Genomic DNA, 22977 nt, shown 5'->3' with positions numbered 1-22977 from the left:
ATTTATTTATTTATTTATCGATACTGCAATCCCCATTGGGGATTTTAGCAGGGTGGAAAACAATACATATATAAAGAACGCTATAGCATAGGCATCGAAAACAATACAAATCAGGTTAACAGAGCTTGAACATCGCAGTGGCACAGCAAGATAACAAATTGTTGCTCAATACTTGAAACAAACGCCAAAAGTGATGATTTTGAAACTTGTTCATTGGCTAGATGATTCCATTCAACCACAGTTCGGGGAAAGAAAGAATGCTTAAAACAATTATTACGTGTAATAAATGGGCTTATTGTTCGGCTATGTCGCTGCCTAGTAGCATAACCAGATGAAAAAGTAATTATTCTTGTGAGATCTGTCTTATAATGACCGTTAATAAGTTGAAAAGGGAATTTTAGTCATGATACACGGTTTCCTTGCAATAATGATGGCAGGTTTGCTTTATTGTTAAGAAGTCTGTCACTGAAGTGCGTCCGAAGCTGTTGTAAATGAAACGAGCTGCTTTTCTTTGCACCATTTCTATCTTGTTAGCGCCAGTTTTATTAAAATGGTCCCAAATTACACATGCACAGTCCCGCATTGGCAGAATTACAGCTTTATATGCGAGTAGGCGTACAGTGGGAGTAGAAAGTTTCGAAGTCCTCCTTAAAAAATAAAGCTTGCGGTTAGCATTAGCTACTACATATTCAAGATGCTTAGCCCAAGTTAGGTCATTTGTGACCCAGAGTCCGAGATACTTATAATCTGTTACTTCGGAAATAGTTATGTTACTAATACCATATGGAAATGTTAGTTTATGCTTCTTATGTGAAATGGACATAAAAACTGTTTTCTCGAAATGAATTGACATTTTCCAGGCATCGAACCAGTCGACAATTTGTCGAAAAGCATCGTTCAGCAACTCCTGGTCAGTAATATTGTCCATCTCTGAGTACAGTACACAGACATCAGCATAAAGCTTAACCATAGCTGGAATACCATGCAGCATATCATTATTGAATAAAAGGAACAAGAGAGGTCCTAGGACGGAGCCCTGGGGCACACCAGAGTCTACCGGAAGTCGTTCAGAAGAATGGTTATTAAAAAAAACAAATTGTTCGCTGCCATTAAGGTATGCTGTGAGCCACTTAATTAGTCTGGAGTTTTTCAGTATCTTGCTCAATTTGTAAAGAAGTTTTTTGTGAGACACCCTGTCGAAATTGAAAAGTCTATGAAAATAGCATCTATAGGTTTCCCATTGTAAATTGCTGTTAAACACCAAAATTTCTCTGGGTCCGTCGCTATGAAACTTGGTAGTGATTCACCACAGTCGCACTGTTTATCGGCACGCACTTGACTTTTGAGCTGAGAAGAAATTTTGTTTTACCGACTGCACGTTTTCGATTTGAAATTTTTTCTTTACACGTTTCAGTTTCCTTTGGAGCCGCAATGTCTCGCGGGAGATCCAGGGAATATTGCGTTTTTTTTTCTTTTTAGTTCACAATAGAATAAAGCGATCAATGCACTCTTTAACTAATTTTTAAAACCTGCACCACAGCGACACTACGCCTTCCGTGCTGCTTCAAAAGTCTTCGAAATTAAGCGAAAGTACATCAATATTTGATACATCATCGGCTTGAGAGAAGTTTCGGTAAGATGAACATTCAGATTTCTTATCTAACACGGTGTCTTTAACGGTGAGTAGTACAGCCTCGTGATCCGATATGTCAGGTACTATCTCGCAATTCGTTTTGGCAGTAATTGATCTGCTGACAAAAAAAATATCAAGCATTGACTGAGAACTGCCTTGAATTCGTGTGTTTTGTTCCACAATTTGCAATAAGTCAAACGCTAAAGTAATGTCCAGCGTAGCTTCCCCTAAACGGTCATGTTCTTTAAGTGAGAATGTTTGCCAGTCGACATTGGGCAAATTAAAATCTCGTGGTAATATAATACGATTACCAGGTTTTACATTCGCATACAAAAATTGCCTGAGCTCGTCAAATACGGCAATGTTATAATTAGGGGTCGGTATATTGCTGCGATAACATATTTACCATTTGCATAGTAAGCTGTACAGAATATACACTCTACATTGGGTATTCCAGGCATTAAAAAAATTCACAAGGATGATTTAAAAAGTATGCTAACACCCCCACCTCTATGATCACGGTCTTTTTGATACGAACTGTAGCCAGTGGAAACGAACTCACTGTAAAAGAAGGAGTTCCAAGTCTCCGTCAAGACCGCTATATCTGGGTTGTGCAAGAGCAGAAGAGCCTCCAACTGAGTGGTCTTGTTGAGTATACTCCTACAAATGACATTTAATACTTTGAAATTTATTATTCATGCCATTAATGCGGGAAAGCTTAGGAGTTATGATAGACAGCGAATATACCAGCAGCCTTCGGTTTGCAGATGACCTTCTGTTCAGCAACACTCAGGACGAATTGCGACAAATGATTCAGTACCTTAACAGATAAAGTGTAAGAGTGGGGTTGGAGAATATTATGCAGAGAACAAAGATGATGTTCAATAGCCGGGTAAGAAAACAAGAGTTTGGGATCGCCAGTCAGCCTCTAGATTCTGTAAAGAAGTATGTTTATCTAGGTCGATCACTCACGGGGGATCTTGATCATGTGAAAGAAGTTCACAAAAGAAAAGAAATGGGTTGGAGTGCATACGGCAGGCCATGCAAGATGCTGATTTGGAGTTTACAAATATCATTGATAAGAAAGGTATACAATCGCTGCATTCTACCTGGGCTAACATATGAAGCAATCCTATGACGGCCTACAAATAGAAGATGAAACACGACAAGGGGCAGGGGGAGAAAAAGAATAAAGAACAATTGCGATAGAACAAAATGGAGTATGTGTTGTGAGGCTGCTGAGTACAGTTTTATTACATGATCATGATAGAAAAAACGCGTGGTTAATAGAAGAGCTACAAAAGATATTAGATGCTAATGTAATTCGCCCGTCGGTATCTCCCTTCGCTTCACTTATAACCATTGCTCCAAAGCAAGACGGCAGCTGGTGGCTGTGTACGGATTACAGAGCAGTAAACAGCCAAACCCTGTTTATTCATTTTCCAATGCCAAGGATTGACACCATCGTCGATCAAACCGGAATCTGTACCTGTTTTTCTCGCATAGTCTTGTGCAAGGGCTTCTGGCAGGTGCCACAGCAAGAAGACACTAAGCAATACACTGTATTTACGATTTTATTTCGCTTATGCGAATATAATCGCGTTCCGTTTGTATGGAAAAACTCAACTAGCTGGTTTCAAAAGTTGATCGACACAGTTTTTAATCCCTAGATGAAGCAATCCTATGAGGGCCTTTAAATAGAAGTTGAAACAAGACAAGAGGAAGGGGGAGAAAAAAGAATAAAGTAGAAGGTCGAGAGAACGAAATAGAGTCTGTGTTGTGAGGTACTAAAAGCAGTTTTATTACACACTTTGGCGCAGTCGGCTTTATACGATCAATAATGTGGGTAATCTTCCTCGTTCAGTGAGCCAAAGACAACCTCGTCTTCACGAATTACGCGCTCCTTGGAGTAAGTCGATCTTCCCGTCGACGTGACGACATGTGAGCTCGTGTCTATCGTTCTGCAAAAGGACGAACTCAGAAGAAGGGTCCGTGAAGATAAACCTTCAAGTGTCCCTTTTCAACCGGCTTGTGCTGTCGCGAGTAGAGAAGTCAGTCGCGCTGGTGCCAACTTACCATTCGGATTTCTCCGTTATGTTTCAGGCGATTCAACTTTAACAAAAGCAAGTTTTACAGCACAATGAATTGATTCAGACTATTCCCTCGGCTCTGAGCTTCAAAGAAAGCGTTCCTAAAGAGGTTGCGGAACCTGAACCCTTTGATGGTTCGTCGGGCAATCCAGAAGAAGCTTGGATTGCATTCCTCGAATACGTCTGTAGACAAAACGGCTGGGACACAGATGCAAGAAGAGTGAAGCATATGCTCCCTTTTCTAAATGGCAACGCAAGAATATTATAATAGCTGCATATCACGGGTCATCAATGTGATACATGGAGCACGTGGGAGATCTTCATCTCGTCATTCCGTGGCAGCCCGCTTGAGCGTGGGACAAGCTATATCTTATCCCTATAGGTCTGGAGCAGCGCTCGAGTATTTCTTCAAAAAGCGTCGACTACTTCAGCTTGCAGAGCCTGAACTTCCCCTGAAATCCGCTATAACGCTCATAATAAATGGCCTACCTCGGGAATTGCAACGACAAATTCAAGCTGCAGCACCAAAAACAATGGAGGCTTTGCTGGAATCACTTCAAGATATCGCCTGTCATTAGAGGGAGAGGGCGACAAAGCCGCGTTCGGATGTCCAAGGGGCAGAAGCATCCAGAAGCGGAGAGTTTCATGAACGGTTACCAAAGAACGGTTACCAAGAGGGAAGTCGCCATAGGTCGTTGCATATGCCACAGAAAGAGAGTCGTTGCCTGAGGAACGCAGTTCACCAGATTGAAAAAAAGAATAATAAATGAGGGTTCTCAGTCTGACCCTACGACAAAAATCGAGACTGTTGCTTTGATTTCTGCTAGTTTGTTACATATAGAAATTGAGGTTAATGGACAACGTACATGAGCACTTATAGACAGCTGAGCTTCTGTATCCATTCTTATGAAAAGCAACGCAAACTCTCAAGATGTATTCCGATGGAGATCAGTTCTTGTGGGTGGGTATGATGGAAGCAAGAGAGAGTATTGTGAGTGAGCACGCCTGAAAGTAAAGTATCAATCTAAAAAAGGCAGAAGTGGTTGCATTAGCTTTAGACACTGTGGAGTACGACCTTCTCCTATCTCGTCCGGACATGAAGTTGTTGAAGCTGAATATTTATTGGGATTATGCGGTGTCTGTTGATCAAGAGGCTCACCAAAGAGAGTCAGCACAAAAAGAAGACTACCTACGGATGCTGAAGAAAACCAGTGTAATTCCTCAGCTCTACCCCGAACTTGTATGCTTGGGAGGAGATCCACTAGCAACAACAAAGTTCGAAGTTCCATTTCACCTATCCGACAAAACAGTTGTGAGAAAAAAGCCATACAACTTGACGAGACAAAAGAAGGCGTGGCTAAAAGAAGAGCTACAAAAGATGTTAGATGCTAATACAATTCGCCCATCGGTGTCTCCCTTCGCTACACCTATAACCGTTGGTCCGAAGCAAGACGGCACCTCACGGCTATGTACAGATTACAGCGCAGTATTTTACTAAACACTGTTGATTCCTTTTCCAATGCCAAGAATTGACACCATCATCGATGACACCGGAGGCTGTACCTGTTTTTCTCGCATAGACTTGTGCAAGGGCTTTTGGCAGGTGCCACCGCAAGAAGACACCAAGCAATACACTGTATTTACGGCTTCATTTGGCATATACGAATATAATCGCCTTCCGTTTGGATGAAAAAAGTCACCTAGCTGGTTTCAAAATATAATGAACACAGTTTTGAATCCCTACATTAGATGCTTCTGAAAAGTTTACATGGACGACATTATGAGATACTCTAAAAGTGAAACGTTGCATGAGGAACACCTGGGTCATATTCTGGCAGAGTTATCTGATGCTAAGCTTAATGTTATATTCAAGAAGAGTGAGTTCTTTAAAACGAAAGTGACATTTCATGCCAGAGTTTTGGACGGAAGAAGGAAGAATACGAAGGAAGAATCGGTAGCTCCCATAGCGAAACTAGTAAAGCCATACGATGTGCACTCCCTTCGCGTGTTTCTAGGCTTGGCACGCCATTTCAGAGCATTCATTCAAGATTATGCTCTCAAAAGGCGCTGTCTGACAAGACTGACTCGGAAGGATGCTCCCTTTTGTTGGACAGAAGAATGTGATGACGTCTACCGAGAATTGGTCCGAATGATTTTGTCTGATCCTCTGTTGTGATTTCCAGACTGATCTGCCCTTCGAATTGAATACCGATGCTTCTCACAATGGACCGGGAGTAGTTTTATATCAGAGAGACTCATCACGACCACCAAACCAACAGTTTGCGTAGTTGGATACTACAGCTACACATTTATTAAAACTGAATTGAACTTTACGACAACAGAAAAAAGAAGCTCTCGCCGTTTGAAAAGCCGTCCGCTACTTCCGCTCACATTTGGAAGGTGCAAAGTTCAAGCTATACACAGATCATGAAGCCCTAACGTACATATTAAAGACGGCCGAACTGAAAGGAAAGATAGCACGTTGGGTGGGTAAACTGCAGTAATTTCATTTTAAAGTAGCTCATCGCCCAGGAGCTTCTATGAAGGACGCGGATGCAATGTCTCGATTAGCCATTATGCTTCCAAACAATCTTGAGGAGACAAATGTTGCAAGGATATGGGAAGAAACCCAGGTTTTGCAACGTACTAAAGATGGACAAGTTGCCGTTCCTACTTTCTTGGTTCTAAAATATTGAAACTATTATGAGAACCCCGAATCAGGAGGCCATGATGCCTTTTGGATGACCTACATGAAATTGACAAAAGGTTATCATGCCCTCGTATGAAGCAAGAAACAAAACACTATGTTTTATACTGTCATAAATGCCAGATAAACACAGTAAAACTTAAACAACCGATGCGAAAAATGGTTCTACCACAATATTCTAACACCCCCCCCCCCCCACCATTTGAGGTTCTTCCTCTAGACTTCGCGGAACTACGAAAAAAGTCTGAAGGAGGTAGGAAGACACAAGCCGTCCTGTTGTGCAATAATGAGTGCACCAGGATGATTGCAGTAAGACCCAGTAAAGAAGGTGCTAACAGAGTAATTTCATTTTCGAACAGGAAAATGTTTGACAATGTAAAAGTAATTGTCTCCAACAATAGACCTGCTTTCTGAAATCGTCGGCCACAGGAATGGGCTGAAAAGCGTAACATCAAGTTACGGTTCACTGCGCCCTATCACCCCGCAGCAAATGGGCTAGCTGAAAGGGCTATTAGTCACATCAAACAATGTATCCAGCATTCCCAGGTGGTTCGAAATGAAGCGCCAGTAGCCCACCACAACCGCTCGTATTCAACTGGCCTGGGATGCACTCCTCCATTCGCTGCAACTGGGAGACCAAGTTATCTGCCTGCGGATATAAGCCTCGGCATTGACAAGACCATAAAGCTCACAGAAACAGCACGAACTGAAGAGGGTATATCAAGGTATTGTGAAACAATGACGAGAAATTACGACAAGAGGCAAAATATAACGTTACGAACACTTGACGCTGATGACCTCTTACTGAAAAAGGAGGGCTAAGCCAGAACGCGGCCTATAACGGACCATTTCGGGTGATCAAGACGGCAAGTCAACAAGGAGACGGGTAGGGCGGCCCCTGCTGTGGGGGCAGGTAACCAGAGGCATTTTAAGTGTGCAGAATAGGCGCCAAGGGATAGAAAGCGCTGCCGGCTATAAAAAAACATTTCTCCGATTGAAACCAGCCATTGGGCTGTATCAAGCGGTAATAGATTTTTGTGATAAGTGGCTGCGCCGCTAGGCTGATAAGTGGCCTTCTTGCTGCGTACTGCGCATGTCATATTTGTCTACATAGCGCCACATGCTGCCGTGAATAAATCAGTGGAAAGTTACCGCCTGTGTTCTCATTTTGTGTTCTCTTTCCCTGTCTTAGTCATTATTAGTGGTCAACATGATATGCGGCAACAAGGAGGCCGCCCGCCGCACACTGCGTTTGCTCAAAATAAAGGCTGACTCTCTCTCTCTCTCAGGAATATCAACGCAGTAGTCACTTACGAGAATCAATACACCGCTTGTGCCCTAAGGCTGGTATTATACGGCCCACAGTTGGCTTCGTAGCGACTGAAGGTGGCGGACGTATAGAGCACTGCATCCTTGGTGAGCATATTTCTGACTTCATAATTGCGCGATTGAATCCCGGGGCATCGCACAAGCAGAATGTGTTCTGATAGTGTCACAAACCCTCCCCCCCTTCTACGGTGCGAGTTACGTTCAAATTGGCAGCGGAATTACTGCGAATGACAAGGAATGCATGTTTTTCTGCGGAACGCGCTTGAACTTATATGAACCAGATTGAAATATTTTAATTTACTCTACTGAGTGAAACGTGAACCGAAGTGAAAACAATTCTTCCGTACCTCTATCGCATGCGGAAAAGCTTTTCGTTGGACGCCATAATAAAAGATTTCTACACATCCTCGCAAGTCACATGCTCGTGGCCACAGACACTCATTTTATTTGTCACTGGAGAGAAACTATGTGATTGTTTAACCAGCAGGCCGCCTAACCGAAATATTGAAGGGCCATTCTTCTTTATCGGGTCAAGTTTCAAACATTATCTCTAGCTTGTGCTAACGAAGCGCCTAGTTCTTTTTGATGCTAAAGGTATATCATAATGCATATGCAGTAATTGGTTTTACAGTAAATCACAAGCATGCTTGATTAAAGTGTTGTATATTAAAAGGGAGAAAGGACAAGGCCCCAGATATTCATTTTAGAAAGCGCCAATAAAACACGGACAAGAAAGAGCACGGGACCAGCGCTGTTATTTGCCCGTGTTTTTTCTTTTTTGCGCTGTTTAAAATGGATGATCCGTACCAACTAGCTCGCGCCCGAACCCTTATAAGCTCCACAGAAACTCTCGTCAAATTATACTTAGTCCAGCAAAGCCACAACAAAAAAAAATATGAGGCGTTACGTGCCAACACAGTGATTTGATTTTGAGGCACGCTGTAGTGGGGAACTCCGGAATAAGTTTAACCACCAGGGGTTCTTTATAGTGCACCAAAATGTAAGTACACTGGTGTTTTCCCACTTTCTCAACGGTATTTCGTCGGTACATCCCACGACCTCGTGCACAGCAGCCCAACATCATAGCGGCTAAGCAACCACGCCGGGTGCCACAATGTATATATATATATATATATATATATATATATATATATATATATATATATATATATATATATATATATATATATATATATATATATATATATATATATATATATATATATATCTTCACCACCATTATCAGCCTGGTTACGACTACTGCAGGTCAAAGGCCTCTCCCACACTTCTCCAACTACCCCGGTCATATACTAATTGTGGCCATGTTGTCCCTGCAAACTTCTTAATCTCATCCGCCCACCTAACTTTGGTCACCTGAGTTACTAAGCAAGGCAATATTATCAGCTAATCGCAAGTTACTAAGGTATTCTCCATGAACTTTCATCCCCAATTCTTCCCGATCCAGGTCTCTGAATACCTCCTGTAAACACGCTGTGAATAGCATTGGAGAGATCGTATCTCCCTGCCTGACGCCTTTCTTTATTGGGATTTTCTTGCTTTGCTTATGGAGGACTACGGTGGCTGTGGAGCCGCTATAGATATCTTTCAGTATTTTTACATACGGCTCGTCTACAGCCTGATTCCGTAATGCCTCCATGACTGCTGAGGTTTCAACAGAATCAAACGCTTTCTCGTAATCAGTGAAAGCTATATATAAGGGTTGCTTATATTCCGCACATTTCTCTATCACCTGATTGATAGCGTGAATATGGTCTATTGTAGAGTAGCCTTTACGGAATCCTGCCTGATCCTTTGCTTGACAGAAGTCTAAGGTGTTCCTGATTCTATTTGCAATTGCCTTAGTAAAGACTTTGTAGGCAATGGACAGTAAGCTGATCGGTCCATAATTTTTCAAGTCTTTGGCGTCCCCTTTCTTATGTATTAGGATTATGTTAGCATTTTTGCAAGATTCTGGTAAGACCGAAGTCGTGAGGCATAGCGTATACAGGGTGGCCTGTTTTTCTAGAACAATCTGCCCACCATCCTTCAACAAATCTGCTGTTATGTGATCCTCCCCAGCCCTTTGCATAGCTCCCAACGCTTTCTTTACTTCTTGCAGCGTTACTTGTGGGATTTCAAATTCCTCTCAACTATTCTCTCTTCCATTATCTGTGGTTGCCACTGGTACTGTATAAATCTCTATAGAACTCCTCAGCCATTTGAACAATCTCATTCATATTAATAATGATATTGCTGGCTTTGTCTCTTAACGCATACATCTGATTCTTGCCTATTCCTAGTTTCTTCACTGCTTTTAGGCTTCCTCCGTTCCTGAGAGCATGTTCAATTGCATCCATATTATACTTCCTTATGTCAGCTGTCTTACGCTTGTTGATTAACTTCGAAAGTTCTGCCAGTTATATTCTAGCTGTAGGGTTAGAGGCTTTCATACATTGGCGCTTCTTGAACACATCTTTCGTCCCCTGCGATAGCTTACTGGTATCCTGTCTAACGGAGTTGCCACCGACTTCTATTGCAGACTCCTTTAGAGACTATAGAACATCTGCTTGTGGTGTGCTCTGAGTATGCGCGAGAAAGACTGACATTAGCAGATACATTGAGACATTTACACAATGGACCACTGTCGGAGGACCTCTTGCTAGGCGCGTGGCCACAGAGTTGGCAGACGACAGAGACAATGCGTGCACTTTCACGTTTCCTTGGTGACACGGGCCTGGACTCACGCCTGTGATACCAGTTGTGTAATGTGTCATTCACCTCGTTCCTCCCATTATCATCCCCCATTGTGACCCTTTTTCTTCCCCTCTTCCCCTTCCCTTACGTAGAGTAGCAGGCCAGATGCTCCATTATCCGGCCGACCTCTCTACATTTTCCAATCATTAAAATACTTCTTCTTCTTCCTTAATGATGCTCATAGGACTGTCGTTCATTGCTTCAACACTAAGTTCCTCTTCCTGTGTTAAAGCCGCATACTTATTCTGTAGCTTGATCCGGAATTCCTCTATTTTCCCTCTTACTGCTAAATCATTGATCGGCTTCTTATGTACCAGTTTCTTCCGTTCCCTCCTCAAGCCTAGGCTAATTCGAGTTCTTACCATCCTATGGTCACTGCAGCGCACCTTGCCGAGCACGTCCACATCATGTATGACGCTAGGGTTAGCGCAGAGTATAAGGTCTATTACATTCCTAGTCTCATTATTGGGGCTCCTCCACGTCCAGTTTTGGCTATCCCACTTGCGGAAGAAGGTATTCATTATCCGCATCTTATTATGTTCTGCAAAGTCTACTAATAACTCTCCCGTGCTATTCCTAGCGCCTATGCCATATTCCCCCACTGCCTTGTCTCCAGCCTGCTTCTTGCCTACCTTGGCATTGAAGTCGTCCATCAATACAGTGTAGTTTGTTTTGACCTTACCCATCTCCGATTCCACGTCTTCATAGAAGCTTTCGACTTCGTGGTCATCATGACGGGATGTACGGGCGTACACCTGTACGACCTTCAATTTCAATACTATATATATATATATATATGTATATATATATATATATATATATATATATATATATATATATATATATATATATATATATATATATATATATATATTACCTTCATGGCTAAAAAGAACTTTTGCAGTAACATGCACAGCAAGAGCACTTAGTAGGTGTCCACGCCTTTAGGAAATGTATGTACATATATCTTTAATTATACACTTATTACATTTATGACATTGCCATTACCTATGACATATGTGAATTTGATTGTTGTATTCATATAGGAAGTTGTGGCGAAGCACTGCACCAGGGTGGCCTGGTGAGGGAGTGCGTTACCGGTTGTGGTCACCGGGATCAGGCCGCACTCCAGAACTTTTTGTGCAGTTTCATCAACACGCGGCTTTTCTTTTAATACGGTGGAAAATTTCGAGGCACCGGGATTCGAACCACGGTCCTTTTGCACGCGAGGCGGATGCTCTACCTCTACGCCACCGCTGCACCTGACCGGGGTAGTTGGAAAAGTATGGGAGAGGCCTTATCCCTGCAGTTGGCGTAACTAATCTGATGATGATGATGATGATTATGATGATGGCGATGATGTGCATTCACACATTGTGCAGATGTGACTGTAGGGTTGTACCTTGATGTATAAGTGCATTACACAATAAACGAAAAGCGGTGACTGTGCAAGCGACATGCCCACTCTTCTGTAGGATACAGAGATTATACCCTTCGACTATTCTCATTCTCTTTCATTAGATCATGTGTTGTGTCTGAGTATGTCTGCATCCATTTCTGTTCAAATGTCCACCCCCTAAATAAATCGGCCGAACATGCCACCAGCGTCGTGACCAGCGATGTTCTCGATTTTTCAGCCAAGCTGTATATGGCTAGAATTCCATGTATTTTTTGTGTCCATGCGTCAACAATAGAAAAAGTGAGGCTGATCCTGGAGACAGTGAAATACCTGGCCGACCCGCGGCGAAGGTGAAGCACGCTTCGAGCCAGCGCCCCTAATAATAATAATAATAATGAGTAATAATAAATGAAATGAATCCGTCAATATTGTGACGGGAAATCAAACAGATGAAAGCGAAGCACGGTTTATAAACAGAAACTATTTACAGGGATAGTCAAGATGGTTGAACACGCGCAATGTCCCGGCCATCGTCGTCTTCTTCGTTAGTCCAAGGAAGTGCCATGTGACACCTTACCTCCTCGGTGGGCGGACAGCGTATCGGCGCATACTAAATACACAAGGAGGAGGAGGAGGCGGAAAAGTATTGCTTCAACCATGATCCTGCATGACGTCACGAGATGACAAGGTAGATGATGAACTTGCGCTTGTCCGGTTCGGAGTTGAAGAAGCAATCCGGACCGAGAACTCACTCCCCAACTGTGGGCCGTCCAGCAGGTCCAGGACGCCGCCAGGAAACTCAACCTCCCGGTTCCATCATGGGAGACGCCCACTCCATGAGAGCCCAAAGTTCTCGTGGCCTGCAGGACCTTGAATAAATTTGATTTCCTTCCCTCCTAGATGATAAACTGTGGAGTGGCACGATCTCATAGTTCACGTCAAGTTGCCGTAAAACCTTCTAACGTCCGGTGTAACACAACAAAATATTTTCAGAAAGACCTACGCGGGGTCTAGAGAAGGGTCTAGAGGAGTCTAGAGAAGTACAATAAATTCTGGAGAAAACCAGAGGTGTCGGTGGTTCCGGTCATTGCGGCCCCTCTGAAGTAACTGCGAGTCGGATAATCGCTCATGAGCAATATGACGTGCCAGATGGGCTCGCGCGGCAGCATCGCGGGCATACTCTATTCTATTTTGCGTGACAGCAGCTAGCAACGTGTCGAAAGGCAATAGTGGGTTATAGCCAAACAGCAGGTACAATGGCGAAAAAATGGCGGTGTCGTAACAGGATGAGTTGTACGAGAACGTGACGTGCGCGAACGTGACGTCACGTCACGTGACGTGACGTGACGTAAGAATATAGCTGGTAACATACAGGAATTCTATAGCATTAACGAGAGGGTGGCAGGTCTTGTTGTGAAACTTAATAAGAGGTACAAAATGAAGATTGTACAGGTCTACGCCCCTACATCCAGTCATGATGACCAGGAAGTCGAAAGCTTCTATGAAGACGTGGAATCGGCGGTGGGTAGAGTGAAAACTAAATACACTATACTAATGGGGGACTTTAATGCCAAGGTAGGCAAGAAGCAGGCTGGAGACAAGGTAGTGGGGAATATGGCATAGGCACTAGGAATAGCAGGGGAGAGTTATTAGTAGAGTTTGCGGAACAGAATAATATGAGGATAATGAATACCTTCTTCCGCAAGCGGGATAGGCGAAAGTGGACGTGGAGGAGCCCGAACGGCGAGACTAGAAATGAAATAGACTTCATACTCTGCGCTAACCCTGGCATCATACAAGATGTGGACGTGCTCGGCAAGGTGCGCTGCAGTGACCACAGGATGGTAAGAACTCGAATTAGGTTAGACCTGAGGAGGGAACGGAAGAAACTGGTACATAAGAAGCCGATCAATGAGTTAGCGGTAAGAGGGAAACTATAGGAATTCCAGATCAAGCTGCAGAACAGGTATTCAGCTTTAACTCAGGAAGAGGACCTTAGTGTTCAAGCAATGAACGACAATCTTGTGGGCATCATTAAGGAGTGTGCAATGGAAGTCGGTGGTAACTCCGTTAGGCAGGATACCAGCAAACTATCCCAGGAGACGAAAGATCTGATCAAGAAACGCCAATGTATGAAAGCATCTAACCCTACAGCTAGAATAGAACTGGCAGAACTTTCGAAGTTAATCAACAAGCGTAAGACAGCTGACATAAGGCAGTATAATATGGATAGAATTGAACATGCTCTCAAGAACGGAGGAAGTCTAAAAACAGTGAAGAAGAAACTAGGAATTGGCAAGAATCAGATGTATGCGTTAAGAGACAAAGCCAGCAATATCATTACTAATATGGATGAGATAGTTGAAGTAGCTGAGGAGTTCTATAGAGATTTATACAATACCAGTGGCACCCACGACGATAATGGAAGAGAAAATAGTCTAGAGGAATTCGGAATCCCGAAGGTAACGCCGGAAGAAGTAAAGAAAGCCTTAGGAGATATGCAAAGGGGGAAGGCAGCTGGGGAGGATCAGGTAACAGCAGATTTGTTGAAGGATGGTGGACAGATTTTTCTAGAGAAACTGGCCACCCTGTATACGCAATGCCTCATGACCTCGAGCGTACCAGCATCTTGGAAGAATGCTAACATAATCCTAATCCATAAGAAAGGGGACGCCAAAGACTTGAAAAATTTTAGACCGATCAGCTTACTCTCTGTTGCCTACAAAGTATTTACTAAGGTAATTGCAAATAGAATCAGGAACACCTTAGACTTCTGTCAACCAAAGGACCAGGCAGGATTCCGTAAAGGCTACTCAACAATAGACCATATTCACACTATCAATCAAGTGATAGAGAAATGTGCAGAATATAAGCAATCGTTATATATAGCTTTCATTGATTACGAGAAAGCGTTTGATTCAGTCGAAACCTCAGCAGTCATGGAGGCATTACGGAATCAGGGTGTAGATGAGCCATATGTAAAAATACTGGAAGATATCTATAGCGGCTCCACAGCCACCGTAGTCCTCCATAAAGCAAGCAACAAAATCCCAATAAAGAAAGGCGTCAGGCAGGGAGATACGATATCTCCAATGCTATTCACAGCGTGTTTACAGGAGGTATTCAGAGACCTGGATTGGGAAGAATTGGGGATAAAAGTTAATGGAGAATACCTTAGTAACTTGCGATTCGCTGATGATATTGCCTTGCTTAGTAACTCAGGGGACCAATTGCAATGCATGCTCACTGACCTGGAGAGGCAAAGCAGAAGAGTGGGTCTAAAAATTAATATGCAGAAAACTAAAGTAATGCTTAACAGTCTCGGGAGAGAACAGCAATGTACAATAGGCAGCGAGGCACTGGAAGTCGTAAGGGAATACATCTACTTAGGGCAGGTAGTGACGGCGGATCCGGATCATGAGACGGAAATAATCAGAAGAATAAGAATGGGCTGGAGTACGTTTGGCAGGCATTCCCAAATCATGAACAGCAGGTTGCCGTTATCCCTCAAGAGAAAAGTATATAATAGCTGTGTCTTATCAGTACTCACCTACCGGGCAGAAACCTGGAGGCTTACGAAAAGGGTTCTACTCAAATTGAGGACGACACAACGAGCTATGGAAAGAAGAATGATAGGTGTAACGTTAAGGGATAAGAAAAGAGCAGATTGGGTGAGGGAACAAACGCGAGTTAATGACATCTTAGTTGAAATCAAGAAAAAAAAATGGGCATGGGCAGGACATGTAATGAGGAGGGAAGATAACCGATGGTCATTAAGGGTTACGGACTGGATCCCAAGGGAAGGGAAGCGTAGCAGGGGGCGGCAGAAAGTTAGGTGGGCGGATGAGATTAAGTAGTTTGCAGGGACGGCATGGCCACAATTAGTACATGACCGGGGTTGTTGGAGAAGTATGGGAGAGGCCTTTGCCTTGCAGTGGGCGTAACCAGGCTGATGATGATGATGATGATGATGATGATGATGATGATTATGATGATGATGATGATGTGACGTATGGGAATGTGCTGTCCCGATGATCGTCAAACACGTACATCGCCAGCATATCGGTTAAGGTGTGGTTCAGCCTCTCAGTGAGCCCATTGGTCTGCGAGTAGTATACTCGTACAGTAGTGAACTTGTGCTCCACAGAACAGGAACAAAGGTGGTCATCGATCACTTTGGACACGTAGCGGCCTCAGTCTGTGAGGAGTTGCCTAGGGGCACCATGATGAAGAATAACGTCATTAAGTAGAAGATGTCAGTGGCGCAAATGACGTCGTGCTAAGCGGTGTGCCATCACGCAACAAAGCTCGCGTGATGGCGTATCGCGTAGCATAGTCAGTCACAACTGCGACCTAGTTGTTCTCTTAAGTAGACGTAGGAAATGGACTGAGGGGGTCTAGATGCGGTAGAATGGCTTCTTGGACATGTCGATGGGCTGTACAAGGCCTGCAGGTAACGCAGAGGGCCGTTTATATCGCTGACAAAGGTCACACGCAGCAACGTAGCATCGAAAATAGCGGTAGAGACAAGGCCAGAAAAAACCGGCGCCGCACGCGGTCGTATGTGCGTGACACCCCAAGATGGCCAGCGGTTGGGGCATCCTGGAGTTCTTTCAGAAGAGTAGCATGAAGTTGTTTGGAGGGAACAAGCAAAAGCTTCGGGCCATCGGGAGTGGTACTACGACGGTAAAGAATAACGGCTCAAACAGACGGAGCAATGGGTCGGGCTGACGAGAATGGAGGCGGCCTATTATAAATCGTCACATGTCGCTTTTCTGTTAAGCGCGGATGTTGGCCACATCTGAAATAGACATTACGAAGTCACCGGTATCACGCTCGTCAGTATCGGGAGGGTCGACAGGGTAGCGTGATAAACAGTCGGCATCTTGATGCATCCGGCCATAATTGCACAGAGCGTCAAAGATGTATTCCTGTAACTGTGAAGCCGAACGACCAAGCCTTCCTGTAGAATGCTTCAGTGACGAGAGCCAGCAAAGAGCATGGTGGTCCGTGACAACAGAAAACGTGCGGCCACATAAGTAAGGGCGGAAGTATGCCGAAGTCCAGACTAAAGCTAGTCATTCACGCTCAGTTATCGAAAAATTCCGCACTGACGACGAGGAAAGGCGGCTGGCGTAGGCAATAACACGTTCCTGGTAGTTCTGGCGTTGGGCAATGACTGCACCTACGCCGTGGCCACTGGCGTCAGTGCAAACTTCAGTAGGGGCCGAAGGGTCAAAATGCGCCAAAATGGGCGGTGATGTATGTAAACTGACCGGGGTTGTGAATGCGGTAGCTTGCTCATGACCCCAAGAAAAACAGACGTCCTTCTTAAGTAGGTCAGTAAGCGGCCAGCAATGTCGGCAAAAATTTCTGACAAAGCGGCGGAAGTAAGAGCACAACCTGGCAACGCTCCGGACATCTCTGACTGAGCGGGAAACAGGAAAATCTTCGACGACACTCACCTTGGCGGGGTCACCTTGAACACCACTAGCACTAACAAGGTGACCAAGAACGGTGACGTGACGCCGAGCGAAACGACAGTTAGAGGAGTAAAGTTAGAAACCAGAGCTGCGAAACACATTGAGTAGGGCCGAGAGGCGGGTCAGGTGCTTCTCTAGAGTAGGCGAAAAGACGATCACATCATCTAGATAGAAAAGACAAGTAGTCCACTTATAGCCCCAAAGGACAGAATCCATCATTGCCTCGAAGGTCGCGGGGGCATTACACAATTCGAAAGGCATAACCTGGAACTGGTAAAGTCCATATGGTGTGACGAACCGGTCTTCTCGCCGTCCATGGTACCAACGGTAATATGCCAGTATCTAGAGCGCAGGTCCATGGACGAAAAGTACGTGGCACCGTGGAGGCTGTCCAAGGCGTCATCGATTCGGCACAGTGGGGTATACGTCCTTGCGCGTGATGTTGTTCAAGTGTCGGTAGCTGCCATCTTTCTTTCCGACTAGCACCAGATGGGACGCGCGTGGACTGGAAGAAGGCTCGATAACGGATTTTGTGAGCATTTTGTCCACTTCGCCTTGGAGCACCCGACGTTCGGTGAGAGACACGGTAGGGACGGCTGCGAATAGGGGTCGCGTTCCTTGTGTCGATCAGATGCTGTGTAACACATGTCTGGCTCGAATAACGATCTCTCATGTCAAAAATATCATGGCATGACTCCAGGAGGAGGCGAAGGTCAGTGGCTTGAACAGGAGAAAGGTCAGCAGGGATCATTCTGTCAAAGACATCGCGCGGCGAACAGGTTGTGGCACAAATTAAGAATGAACTGGAGGGCTTGAGGGATCCAACGCACAAATTTCGCAGTCTTCAGCTGAAGTGGTGGCGGCGAGTGACATACCTGCTGGAATCAGTTGAGGTGATGCGCTGAAGTCCGAAAAAGGAATGCAGACGCGATCGCTGGGACAGTCACGAGGGTGTTCGGCACGGTGACGTTTCCGGCGAGCAAAACGTCCCTTACCGGAGAGAGCACTTAAATGTCATCAGCTGCAGGATGGCTTGAAGTCATGAAGATATCATCATCATCAGCCTGGTTACGCCCACTGCAGGGCAAAGGCCTCTCCCATACTTCTCCAACAACCCCGGTCATGTACTTATTGTAGCCATGTCATCCCTGCAAACTTCCTAATCTCATCCGCCTACCTAACTTTCTGCCGGCCCCTGCTACGCTTCCCTTCCCTTGGAATCCAGTCCGTAACTCTTAATGACCATCGGTTATCTTCCCTCCTCATTACATGTCCTACCCATGGCCCCCATTTCTTTTTCTTGATTTTAGCTATGATGTCATTAACTCGCGTTTGTTCCCTCACCCAATCTGCTCTTTTCTTATCCCTTAACTTTACACCCACCATTCTTCTTTCCATAGCTCGTTGCGTCTTCACTTCACTTCACTTTATTACCTTAAAAACCCCATTAGAGGGGTATTACATAAGGGGTGGTTAATAAAATAAACATTAGAAACAGGTGTTCATTTTTGAGATATGGGTGACAACAGCTTCAGTAAAGGCAGATGGGCTTGTAATGGCTGCGATGGCGTGTGGAAGGCCGTTCCAGTCCCTTGATGCTCGAATAAAAAATGATGCTTGAAAAGTGGTGGTCCGGGCACGTGCGCGTGCAACTTGAAGCGGATGACCGATGCGATGAGATATGTATGAAGGGGGCGTGATGTACGGTGGGTGATTTAGGGAGCTGAAAAAAAATGAACGGAAGAGAGAGAGGGTGGCAACCTGTCGACGGAAAGAAAGTGTTTCCAAGCCAGATTGCGCTTTCATCGATGAAATGCTGATATCGTATGAATATGAAGATTGAATGAACCTAGTAGCGCGATTTTGCACAGCCTCAAGTGCATTTATGATATAAATCTGATGCGGATTCCAGATGGGAGATGCATATTCAAGTTTCGATCTTACAAATGATTTATAGGCTAACGCTTTTACTTGTTGTGGGGTATGACGCAGATGTCGTCTAAGAAATCCCAGTGATCTATTAGCAGCTGAGATGATGTTAGTAGCGTGCAAGCGCTAGGACAGATCACAAGATAGGATGACACCGAGGTATTTGAATGATTGGACTGATTCTATTGGAACATCAGCAATGGAATAGGTAAATGTGTGGGGGTTACGGCTGCGAGTGAAAGACACGAGTTTACATTTGTTAGGATTTAGGTTCATTAGCCAGCGATTACACCATTCTTGTACATTATTGAGATCGTTCTGGATGAGTGTGTGGTCAGATGTGTTAGTAACTTTGCGGTAGATTACACAATCATCTGCAAACATGCGAATGTTACATAATACATGCGTTGGTAGATCGTTAATGTAAATTAAAAAAAGAAGTGGTCCCAAGACGGATCCCTGGGGGACGCCTGATGTTACGGGGAGTCGGCTAGAATAATGGTTATTAACACAAACAAACTGAGAGCGGTTAGTCAAGAATGCTTCTATCCATTTTAGTACGTCGGGGTGTAAATTTAACTGAGACAATTTTAGCAGCAAACGTTTATGAGGAACTGTGTCAAATGCTCTTGCAAAATCCAGGAATATGGCGTCAGTCTGAAGGTTACTGTCAAGGTTAACATGCAGGTCGTGAAGGAAAATTGCCAGCTGTGTTTCGCAAGAGTAGCCTTTTCGAAATCCGTGCTGACAAGGGTGAAAAAAACAGATTGAGTCTAAAAAGTTCATGATATGCGAGTATATGACGTGTTCCATGATTTTGCAGGGGACGCTAGTTAATGATATAGGGCGATAATTTAATGGGGTGTCTCTGTTGCCTGATTTGAAGACTGGAACGACCTTGCCCACTTGCCAGTCGGATGGTAAGATGCCTGTAGAGAGTGACTGTGAAAACAACAAAGTTAGGTACGCAGCAGATACATGGTTAATATTTTTTAAGAGCTTGGAATTAATATCATCTACACCTGCTGACGATGAAAGCTTGATGTTATCAATAATCGAAGTGATTCCATCTGCCGAGAATATAATTGGCGACATACGCGCAGTTATGTTAGTAGATGTGGGAGGATCTGGAGTTGAAGTCTCGTTAGTAAATACAGAGAAAAAGGCTGCGTTAAAAATGTCAGCCCACTCGCTGTCGCTGACCACTTCGCCATGTGCATTTGACACGCTGATCATGCGCGCCTCCTGAGGGTTTATTATTTGCCAAAATTGACGAGGGCTGTTCGTAAGCATTTTAGGCAGCTCATCGTGGAAAAAGGAGAATTTAGCTTTCCGTATAGCCCTCAGATAATCGTCCTCGGCTACAAAATATTTCTCCCAAGCAGAGGGGTGTCCGTTTAGTTTGGCTGAGCGGAAGAGACGTTTCTTTTTGTTTTCAAGTCGCTTAAGCGTTTTAGTGAACCATGGTTTGTTACGATTTCCGCGGAACGTTATTCTTGGTATGAATTTATCAACGAGATCACCTAGTTTGTTTTTAAATATTGACCAGTTTTCATTAATAGAGCGTGTAGAACATAACCTCACGAACGTAGGAAGAAACGTGCTCAGATCACTATTAATTGCATCATAATTACCTTTATTGTACAGGCGGATTGTTTTGCTGATTAAATGGCGTTTCACGGGTTGAAACGAAAATGTGGCGTGAATTACTTTATGGTCGCTGACTTCAGGTAGATATGCTATTGATGATAAGCTTTCCGGATTACTGGTTAGGATGAGATCTAAGATGCTAGAAGTGCTCTGTGCAACGCGTGTAGGTTCTGATACAAGTTGGGTTAAATTAAAATTAAGGCAGAAATCCACAAAATCTTTGGCAGGCTCACTGCCCATAGTTATAGGGACGTCATTGCTCCAGTCTATTTGAGGAAAGTTAAAATCACCAAAAAGGAGGACTTCTGCTTGCGGGTGTTGATTACTAAGGTCACTCAAACTGTTATTAAGTTTAAATGAGAAATCTGGAATATTATTCGGAGGCCTGTAGCAAACACCTAAAATGATAGTATGGGGGGAAGCATGAATAATTAGCCATAATACTTCAAGATCAGAAGTGATGTTTTTGGCTACGGAGCACGATAACTGCTGATGCACAGCAATCAGTACACCGCCCCCCCGCATGCCTTTGCGATCCTTTCGGTAGACAAGAAATTCCGGTAGGTCGGCTAGTACTTCTGCGTCTGTTATATCTTCTGTTAGCCACGTTTCGGTTATCACCATTATATTACTGTTAGATGATAAAACAAGGTTGGAAAAAGCGTCACGTTTGGGAAGGAAACTGCGTGCGTTGGCAAAGATTACAGACAATGATATGTTAGATTTGGGTTTGACAGTGTAGCAGAAATGTTTACGACGGGGAAATTGCTATATTATTTCTTTGACAGACTGCGTTTGCTCGTCGTAGACGTAGCGCTTATGACCCATATGCAGTGTTTTTAATCGCAAAGAAAAAGGTAATGATTTGCTTTTCGCGAAAGTTATGAGGTGCCTGCGAGCGTTTTGTACGGAACGAGTGAAATCCTCTCCAACGCTGAAGCTGGTTCCTTTGAACTTGCGGCCGTTAGAAAGAATCAATTCTTTTGTTTTATGGAAGGTGAATTTTGCTATGACAGGACGGTGGCGGTTAGTACCTGTGCGATGACCGAGACGATGTGCGCGCTCAATTTCCTTCAGCTCGATGCTAATATTAAGATGGTCGTGGCAGTGCTTGATGATAAGTTGCTCGGTCTGGGCAAACGCCTCTGATCCAGTTGATTCAGGGAGGCCATAAAAAATAAGATTATTGCGTCGTGACTGGTTCTCGGCGTCATCAATACGCGTTTCAAGCCTGTGTACCACTGTGGCCACTTGAGCGGTAGACGTTCTGACGGCTTCAAAGTCAGAGCGCAGGGAGACAAGATTTTGATAATGACCCTCTAGGTCAGTCATGCGTTTGCCCATATCAACAATAGCTTTGTCCGTCGACAATAAATGAACTTTCAGGTCTTGAACCTGACTGATTAATTTCAACTGTCCAGCAGACAAATTCTTCAATTCAACTAGTAAAGCGTTGGAGTCAGGCCCCGGGTTGCTTTCGATATCGCCCGACATCATCAACAAGGCACGAATTACATGAGAGCACTCAAGAGCGACAAGAAGGCAGCAGTGCGGGCTCGGCAGCTGAAGCAGGAAATAATTGCTAGACTTCTTACAAAAAAGACTGTAAGCTTTACCAACCTGCATGACAAGAGTGAATGGTTTAGCGATCTGCGTCTGTGCACAGCCGCCGAGCCCACAAGGCGCCACCGGTAGTGCCTGCTCTTTTGTAGTTGACTGTAAGGTTGATGTCGATGACGACAGGTTCGTCCATGCTGCATCGAGCACCACCGTCTTCAGTAGCGGTGTCATCGAAAACGCAGATCCGCCGCTCCCGACGAAATCCAGGGGCTTGAAGGTCGGTGCAGTTGAAAAACCAGGGGCGCACATCAGGGAGGGGTGACAGGCAATCCTGTCAGTTTCACCTGACGAAGCACGATATTGCATCGGGGCTGCCAGGGAAGCCGTCACTAGGGCTGGATGAAACAGGCGCACGAATGCGCGCTGAAACACCTGCATGACAA

General features: G+C 44.4%; 1 protein-coding gene across 1 annotated transcript; it reads right to left on the bottom strand.

The window, feature by feature from the left end:
• Positions 1 to 21742: 21742 nt before the first annotated feature.
• On the bottom strand, positions 21743 to 22600 carry LOC142559387 (uncharacterized). The gene has a single exon (XM_075670990.1). The coding sequence runs from the start codon at positions 22598 to 22600 to the stop codon at positions 21743 to 21745; it is 858 nt and encodes a 285-aa protein (XP_075527105.1).
• Between the last annotated feature and the right edge of the window lie 377 nt (positions 22601 to 22977).

Source organism: Dermacentor variabilis, chromosome 10 (assembly GCF_050947875.1).
Source record: "Dermacentor variabilis isolate Ectoservices chromosome 10, ASM5094787v1, whole genome shotgun sequence".
In the NCBI taxonomy this organism is placed as follows: Eukaryota; Metazoa; Arthropoda; class Arachnida; order Ixodida; family Ixodidae; genus Dermacentor; species Dermacentor variabilis.
This window is presented reverse-complemented; position numbering and strand designations above follow the sequence as displayed.